Here is a 9,499-nt window from a genome sequence, read left to right on the forward strand (position 1 = left end):
TTTTTTGTCAAGAATTCAATTCGAAAATATAATTTTTAAGAAAATAGTTAAATTTTCTATTAACAGCTAATACAAATTTTCAAGTCTTTCTCTGAAAAAAAAGTTTAGTTTAAAATTATATTTTTTTAAATAGAAAATTCACAATTGGGTTTAAAATTTCATTATTTGGTCAAAATTTCATATTTTTGGTTACAAATTTATATTTTTATTTGAAAATTTATTTTATTTAAATAGTATCTTTTTAGGTAGAAAATTCGTCTTTTCGGCTTAAAATTGAATTATTTTATTGCAAATTCATTTGTTTTAATTGATCGTTTTGACTGAAAATTTAATTCTCCTATTTTTGTTTGAAAATCTTTTTTTTAAATAAAAATAAAACAAATTTTCAACAAAAATGATGAATCGAAGACAAAAACAGCTAATTTTTTAACAAATTATTTTAAGTTGAAACTCTGTAGATTAATATGTTTAAAATATTATAAGAATTGATAAAAATTAATTTTTTTATGGTTAACTTTGAAAAACATGTATTTTCAATAAGATAGTAAAATTTTCGAGCAAAAAAATATATTTTTTAACTGTTATCATAAATCTAAGATAAAACAAACCCATTTTTTTAATTATTTGATTTTTCAAACCCAAAATACGACTTTTCAAGAAAAAAGTTGAATTTTCAAATCAAAAATATAATTTCTGAGCAAACAGTTGAATTTTCTAAATGTTCAAACAAAGTACTAATTTTAATTTTCAATGTAAAAACATGAATTTTTAAGAAAATAGGTAGTTGAATTTTCAACTAAAAAGATAATTTTTCAATCAAAAATGGAAAATTTAGATTTACAGTTTAAAAAAATTCGTTTTTAAACAAAACCCAAAATGAATTTTCAACTCTGCGGTTGAAAAAAAAAGTTTAGATGAAAATTCGTTTTTTTTTTTTAATAGAAAATTCATCTTTTGGTTCGAAAACTCCGTTATTTGATCAAAAATTCATATTTTCGTTGAAAATTGATATTTTTAATAAAAAATTAATTAATTTTGCAGTAAACTCGTTTTTTTTCTTGTTTAAAATTTACTTTTCTAACTGAAGATTGAACTATTCTAATTTTAGTTTGTAAATTTATCTTTTCTAGTTAAAAATTTACATATTTTATGGAAACTGTATCTTTTTTGGTAAAAAATTAATCTTTTGGGTTGAAAATTGAATTATTTTGTTGGGATTTTTTTAATTTGATTGTTTTAACTGAAAATTTAATTCCTCTATTTTTGTTTTTAAAATATTATTTTTTTGGATGAAAAAAAACTGTTTCATTGAAAGCTCCTTGTTTTTTTTTTAAATTAAACTTTTTAAAAGAAAATTCATGTTCTTTGTTAAAAATGAGTATTTTTAAAAAAAGAAATTTAACCTTTTGTGTTGAAAATTTAACTATTTGGTTAAAAATTCATACATTTGGTTAAAAATTTATATTTTTATTTGAAAATTAATTAATTTGGCTGTAAACTCGTTTTTTTTTTTGTTTAAAATTGAATTATTTTTCTGAGAATTCATTTTTTTTGGAAAATTAATTGTTTTAACTGAAAATTTAATTCTTCTATTATTGTTTGAAAAATCACTTTTTTATTAAAACAAAACAAATATTTTTAATTTTAAAAAAACGTATTTTAAACAAACTAGTGAAATTTTCCTCAAAATATACGAAATTTTACACCAAAAAGACGAGTTTTTTACAAAAAAAAGTTGAATTTTCAAACCAAAAATACAACGTTTCTACCAAAAAGTTGAATTTTTAATCCGAAAATATAATTTTCGGATTTTTTCGTCCTTTTTTTTAATAGAAAATTCACCTTTTGGGTTGAAACCCCCATTATTTGGTCAAAAATTCATATTTTCTTTGAAAATTTATATATATATATATTTTTTTTTTGAAAATTAATTAATTTTGCAGAAAAATCATTTTTTTTCGTTTAAAATTTACTTTTCTAGTTGAAAATTCAATATTTTATTGAAACTGTATCTTTTTTGGTAGAAAAGTCACCTTTTGTTTAAAAATTGAATTATTTTTTTGAGAATTCATTTTTTTTAATTGATTTCTTTAACTGAAAACTTATTTCTTTTATTTTCGTTTAAAAAATCATTCAATGTGAAATTTTACAGAAAATAAGCAGTTGAATACACAACTGAAAAGATAAATTTTCAATAAAAAATAGAAAAGTTAGATTTTCAGTGAAAAAAAATATTTTTTAATTCAAATCCCAAAACGAATTTTCAACCCTTTGGTTGAAAAAAAAATGTTCAGTTGAAAATTATTTTTTTTATAGATAAAATTCATCTTTTGGGTTTAAAATAGAACTATTTTGTTGGGATTTTTTTTTTAATTGGTTTTTTTTTTTAAACTGAAAATTTAATTCCTCTATTTTTGTTTAAAAAATAATTGTTTTGGATGGAAAAAAACTGTTTTGTTGAAAACTCTTTGTTTTTCTTTTTTTTTTTTTTTTTGAAAATTAATCTTTTTAAACGAAAATTCATGTTTTTTTTTGTTATTAAAAATGTGTCTTTTTTATAGAAAATTAATCTTTTGTGTTACAAATTCAAATATTTACTTTTACTGAAAATTTAATTCCTCTATTTTTGTTTAAAAAATAATTGTTTTGGATGAAAAAAACTGCTTTATTGAAAACTCTTTGTTTTTCTTTTTTTTTTTAAATTAATCTTTTTAAACGAAAATTCATGTTTTTTTTTTGTTAAAAATGTGTCTTTTTTATAGAAAATTAACCTTTTGTGTTACAAATTCAACTATTTGCTTTAACTGAAAATTTAATTCTTCTATTTTCGTTTAAAAAATCATTTAATATGATTTTTTCAGAAAATAAGAAGTTGAATTCTCAACAAAAAGATAAATTTTCAATAAAAAATTAAAAAGTTAGATTTTCAGTGAAAAAAATAGTTTTTAAATCAATACCCAAAAAGGAATTTTCAACTGTTTGATTGAAAAAAAAATGTTTAATTAAATATTCGTTTTTTTTCTATATAAAATTCATCTTTTGGGTTTAAAAATAAGTGTTTTGTTTCGAATTTATTTTTTTGTTGAAAAATGATAGTTTTAAATGAAAATTAAATTCCTCTATTTTTTTTTGTTTGAGAAATAATTTTTTTGGATGAAAAAAAACAACTGTTTTGTTGAAAATTCGTTTTTTTTCTTGAAAGTTAATTTTTTTAAACGAAATTTCATGTTATTTGTTAAACATGAGTCTTTTTTTATAGAAAATGAATCTTTCGGGTTGAAAATTCAAATATTTGATTTAACTGCAAATTTAATTCTTCTATTTTCGTTTAAAAAATCATTTAATATGAATGTTTACAACAACAAAAATCGACATTTTTTATGAAAAAAAAAACTGGTTGCAAACTTCTTTTTTTTTTAAAACTAATCTTCTAGGTCTATTTTTGGTTTTACACCTAGAAGAATTAATAAATTCTGATATTCTAGCAACCCTGCATAATGTGAACAATATGTTTTCTTTAAAGATTTAAATTCCCCGAGAAATTTAAATAATATAATTATTATCAATCAAGATAGAAGATACGATTTTTTAAAACCTGATTCAAAACACTTTAAAAAAAAACTCATCAAATTCTGAAGGCACGGCTATACTACTCAAGACAAGTTGAGGTGGATTCAGTGTTTTCAAATCCTCGTTTCAAATGATACGAAAAAGTACCAATAAAATCAAATTATAAAACGGAATGATCCACCAAATTGACAAATCTCATCAGAATTTGCCTTAAAAATCGTGGAAATTATTCACCAGCGAAGACAATTTCCCGGTGATTTTTATAAAGCTATTATTATACAACGGAATTCATTTGGTTATCACGATTTTAAAAGACGTGGCCCAAATATTTCGCGGGATATATAAAAATATACATTAAATTATTAACATTTCTAGTTACATTTTTTTTTCGCGATTCTTTGCTTTTGCTATCTATACTGTAAAATCTTCTTCTTCTTTTTTTTTTTCGATGCTGGACAATTTTTAGATTGCGATAATCATTTTTAATCTGGAAATTATGACGGTGAATAAAATAGTGAAACAGGAAGAATATGTTCCACTCGCTGAAGACAGAAATACTCTTGGAGGCATTCTGGTAGGTCCGGCTGAAATAAAAAGTAAAATATGACTAGAGGTATTAAATATTTTTAATTGGACGAAAAAAAAAATTTATATTTACCTGGACTTCTGGGTCGGTAAGTTGTGTGTCTCATTGAAGGATCTTTTGTGTTAGGCCTCATTGGTGTTGGTGCTGGGCTTGGTGAGTTTCCATAACATTGGCCTGAAATTAAGAAAACAAAAAAAAAAAAGTTTAAAAATATTCTTCTTTTGCTAAAAAAAGTCCGGTTTCAAAATTGCAGTACTTTTTCAGGTTTTTCAAGGTACATTTTTAAAAAAAATTCGCATGATCACAGGCTTACAATAATTTATTAATAATTAATAATAAAACATAGATAAACAATTTCAAAATTAATTTTTTGTGCAAAAAATTGAATAAAATGTGCACATCAAATGTATGTTACAAAAAATGGTTAAAGAACATTTCAAAAATTCATCTCAAATGTATTAATAATTTTGTATTTTATATACAGTTTAATTTCGGAAACATTTTACTTTCACAAAAAGAATTTCTATTGACATCAGAAAACTTCACTAAATTTTAATTAATATAATATAATACAATAATTAATAAATTTTAATTCGATTTCAATATTTTTCATTTAAATTTTACAAACCAATTCTTTTTTTTTGAAAATTTTTTATAAGGTAAACTTTTTAAAAAATTCGCGTGATCACAGGCTTACAATAATTTTTAAAAAAATAATCAGTGGATTATAAACAATTTTCATCAATATTATTATAATTTTTTTAAAAGTCTGGAATTATAATCATATATTTTTATTATTTAAAAAATTAATCCTTATGAAATAGGAAATTTAAAATGCGGAAGCAGTGTTTTAATACTTATTCAATTTTAAATAACTTTAATTAATAATCAATAATAAAACATATGTAAACAATTTCAAAATTAATTTTTTGTGCAAAAAATTGAATAAAATATTCACATCAAATGTATGTTACAAAAAATGGTTAAAGAATATTTCAAAAATTCATCGAAAATGTATTAATAATTTTGTATTTTTTATACGGTTTAATTTTGGAAACATTTTACTTTCACAAAAAAATTTTCTATTGATATCAGAAAACTTAAGTAAATTTTAATTAATATAATATAATATAATAATTAATCAATTTTAATTTGATTTCAATATTCTTTATTTAAATTTTACAAACCAATTCTTTTTTTTGAAAATTTTTTATAAAAAAAAATTTTTAAACAGGGCTTTTGTCAAATATACATACGTCACTATACCAAATATTTAAAAAGAATGTTTAAACTACACATTTTTCATAATTTGTATTCTTATTAAAGTTTAAAACGTCTAATGATACCAGAAAATTCATTAGATACAATTTAATATTTTTTTAAATGTTTTCAATTAATTTTTAATTTTAAAAAATCAAGTAAAGTTAACGTAAAAGTGCTCTTGAATAATTATTGAATTGTAAACAATTTTCTAAACAATTAAAAATAATTAAAAAAAAAATGTTCATATTATTTTTTAAATTAAAAAAAAAATTTATTTAAAGACGTCTTTTCAATAATTATTCAATTTTAAACCATTTTCATTAATAATTTACGAATTTTTTGTTTAACTTTGAAAGAATTCTTTAACTTAATTATTGTAGTTTATATGTTTAATTTTTTTAAATATTTCCAACAAAAGAATGCCAGGAAAAATGTTTGAAGAGTATTTCAAGAATTCTTGAACTAAAGGTTTTTGATAATTTTCTATTTTTTACTACAGTTTAATTTTGGAAAAACTTTACTTGCACAAAAATAATTTCTAACGGCAACAGAAAATTTCAGTAAACTTTAATTTTAAAACTTTGTATTCTATTTTAATTTTGAAAGGTTTTGAAAAAATAATTTTAATTAATATTATTGAAAAAGCTTTTAAATTTTATATTATAAGTATATTATTGTTATTATTAGAAAAATTTCCTTTTAGGTGGAAAATATAAAATTCACGGTAATGTACTAAAATAATGATCATGAATTTTAAATCCCATTACTGTTTACAGACTGATTTCCTAAAAATAATTATTTTTTTCAATAGTTAGTGAATTCTAAACAATTTCATAAGAAATTAAAAATATGACTAAAAATTAAAAAAAAATTTAATTCACATTATTTTTATTATGAAAAAATTAATCCATGTCAACTCGAAAATTTAAAATTCAAAAACCGCTTTTCAATAATGATTGAATTTTAAACAATTTTCATGAATGATCAACGATTTTTTTTTCATTTTTTAAGAATTCTTTAACTTAATTTTTGTTATTTTGTATTTTTTAATATTTAAAAAATATATTTTTTATTAAAAGTATGCCACAAAAAGTGGTTGAAGAATATTTTAAAAATTCTTGAACTAAAAACTGTTGATAATTTTGTAGTTTTAGTACAATTTGAAAAAATTTGAAAAAATGATTAAAGAATATTTCAAGCATTCATGAACCAAAAAGTTTAAAAAATTTTGTATTTTTACTACAGTTTAATTTTGGAAAAAATGTACGTTCACGGAAATAGTTTCTGATGAAAACAATTTTTATAATATTATTGGAAACCTTTTAAATTGTAGAATTATAGACATATTATTTTTATTATTTAAAAAAATTAATCCTATCGACTCGGAAATAAAAAATTCAAAAACAACTTTTATTAATTATAGAATTTTAAACCATTTTTAACTTAATTTGTGTAATTTTGTATTTTTTAAATATGCAAAAAAAATTAGTTTCATCTGAAGAATGCCACAAAAAATGGTTGAAGAATAAGGAGAATTATCTAAATACATTTTTTTATTTTTTAAAGATTAGAAAAAATACTTTCATCAAAAGAATTTCACAAAAAAAAAGGTTGAAGGATATTTCAGGAATTCTTGAACTAAAAGTTAGAAAAAAAAAATAATTTTCATCAATACATATTATTGAAAAAGCTTTTAAATTTTCGAATTATAAGCATATTATTTTTTTTACTAAACAAAAAAATTCCTATCCGAAAATATAAAATTCGCAATTGAGTACTAAAATAATTATCAGCACTTTTAAATCGCATGAGTTTTCACAGAATTATTTGCTAAAAATAATTAGTAAATTCTAAAGAAATTTCAATATTGATATTATAAAATTCCAAAAATCTTGGAATTTTAATCATATTATTGTTATTAATAAAAAGAATCAATCCGTATCAACTCAGAAAAATTAAGATTAAAAAATGAGTCTTTAATAATTATTAAACTTTAAACAATTTTCATAAATGTTCAAAGATTTTGTTTCATTTTTTAAGAATTGTTCAATTTAATTTTTGTAATTTTGTATTCTTGTGTTTTTTAAATATTAAAAATATATAATTTTCATTAAAATGTTTGAAAACCCTTTTAAATTGTAGAATTATAAGAGTATTATTTTTACCAGTAAAACGAAATTCCTCTCAATTTATTAATATTATAAAATTTAAAAATACTTTATCAAAATAATGTCACAAAAAAATGGTTGAAGAATATTTCAAGATTTCTCAAACTAAAAGTTAAAAAAAATAATAATTTACATCAATATTATATAAAAAAGCTTTTAAATTTTCAAATTATAAGTATATTATTTTTATTACTTACAAAAAAATTCCTATCCAAAAATGTAAAATCCGCAGTAAAGTACTAAAATAATTGTCAGCACTTTTAAATCGCATGACTTTTCACAGAATTATTTCCCAACAATATTTTTTTTTCTTCAATAATTTGTGAATTTTAAACAAATTTCAACCTTAATATTATAAAATTTCAAAAAATTTAGAATTGTGATCATATTATTTTATTTTAAACAATCAATCCATCTCAAATCGGAAATTTAAAATTCAAAAACGACTTTTCAATAATGATTAAATTTTAAACAACTTTCATTAATACTTAATGAATTTTTGTTTAATTTTTAAAGAATTCTCTACGTTTTTTTTTATTTTTTAAATATTAAAAATATATACTTTTATCAAAAGAATGTCAGCAAAAAAATGGTTGAAGAATATTTCAAGATTTCTCAAACTAAAAGTTTTTGAAAAAATAATTTTCATCAATATTATATAACAAAGCTTCTTCAAATAATTAGTCCATTCGAAACAATTTTCTCTTCGATTGTCATAAATATTTTTTTCTAAATTCTCAAATTATAATCATATTTACTTTTATATTAGTAAAAAAATAATAATAAAATAATAATATATAATATAAATAAATAATAATAAAATAAATTTTTTTAAAAATATTTGCGGTAAAGTACTAAAATAATAATGGATAATTTGGAATAAGAGTAATTACCTTTTTTATAAAGCCGCATTCCTTGTTCCTTGGGGTCGATATTTCGGATGCAGTGATCGCCAGCTTCTTTGATATAAATTTCCTCGTCGTTCATAATTACTCCGACGAAGCACTCTTTCGTTTTGGTGTCATTTCGCATCGTGTACGTGTACATGACACCCTTTTCTTCCCATTGTCCGAGACACTGATACGACCGTTCTAAAATCAACATTTCCCATTGTCACAATTGATCTTTAATTCTTGTTTGATGAATTTTCGGAAAATTTATTTTACAAACCTTCATACAATTCTCCAGTTTCACAATCGCTCACTTTGAAATACATTACTTCTCGGGTATGGCAATTGCTGCTTAATTCAGCGCACATCCCGGGAATGTCGACTATCCTGCCCATATATTGCCCTGTGATTGGACACGGAGACTCGACTGTACGCTCAATACCTGTCAACCATTTTATTTCTTTAAATATCAAGGAATTTTCAAAAATAGCAAAAAAAATTTTTAAATATATAAAAGTTTGGTACAATTTTGGCTTTTTTGGCACTTTATATCGAAAGAAAAGTATTTATAAACAGTGTTTTTCTAACAAAAAAAAAGTTGAATCTTTAATTCGAAAATAGAATTATTGAATTTTAAACAATGTTTAATAATGAAAAACAAAACCGTTCATTGTTCATGAACATTGTTTAAAATTCAATAATTCTATTTTCGGATTAAAGATTCTACTTTAATTTTTTAGTTTTTAAATATTCAAAAATTACTTTCATCAAAAGAATGTCACTAAAAACTTATCGCATATTTCTATTTTTCTTAAACTAAAAGGTTTTGAAAAAATTAAATAAATAATATAATAAAAGGTTAAAGAAAGCAATCCTATCAATTGGGAAAGTTAAAATTCAAAAACGACTTGTCAACAATTATTGAATTTTAAACAATTTTCATGAATAATCAACGATTTTTTGTCATTTTCAGAGAATTCTTCAACTTAATTTTTGTAATTTTTTTATTTTTTTAATATAAA

At 20.6% G+C, this 9,499-nt stretch overlaps 1 protein-coding gene across 1 annotated transcript in view; it reads right to left on the reverse strand.

Moving 5' to 3' along the window:
• Nucleotides 1–4,022: 4,022 nt before the first annotated feature.
• The window catches only part of LOC117169241, a 139,152-nt gene continuing 133,675 nt past the window's right edge, over nt 4,023–9,499 (reverse strand). Inside the window, exons 10-13 of the mRNA XM_033355511.1 lie at nt 8,758–8,919; nt 8,481–8,678; nt 4,229–4,330; nt 4,023–4,154 (exon numbers count right to left, since the gene is read on the reverse strand). Of these exons, the coding sequence (XP_033211402.1) occupies nt 4,033–4,154; nt 4,229–4,330; nt 8,481–8,678; nt 8,758–8,919 (584 nt within the window). The 3' untranslated portion in view covers nt 4,023–4,032. The remainder of the gene's footprint in view (nt 4,155–4,228; nt 4,331–8,480; nt 8,679–8,757; nt 8,920–9,499) is intronic.

This window comes from Belonocnema kinseyi, chromosome 3 (genome assembly GCF_010883055.1).
Source record: "Belonocnema kinseyi isolate 2016_QV_RU_SX_M_011 chromosome 3, B_treatae_v1, whole genome shotgun sequence".
In the NCBI taxonomy this organism is placed as follows: Eukaryota; Metazoa; Arthropoda; class Insecta; order Hymenoptera; family Cynipidae; genus Belonocnema; species Belonocnema kinseyi.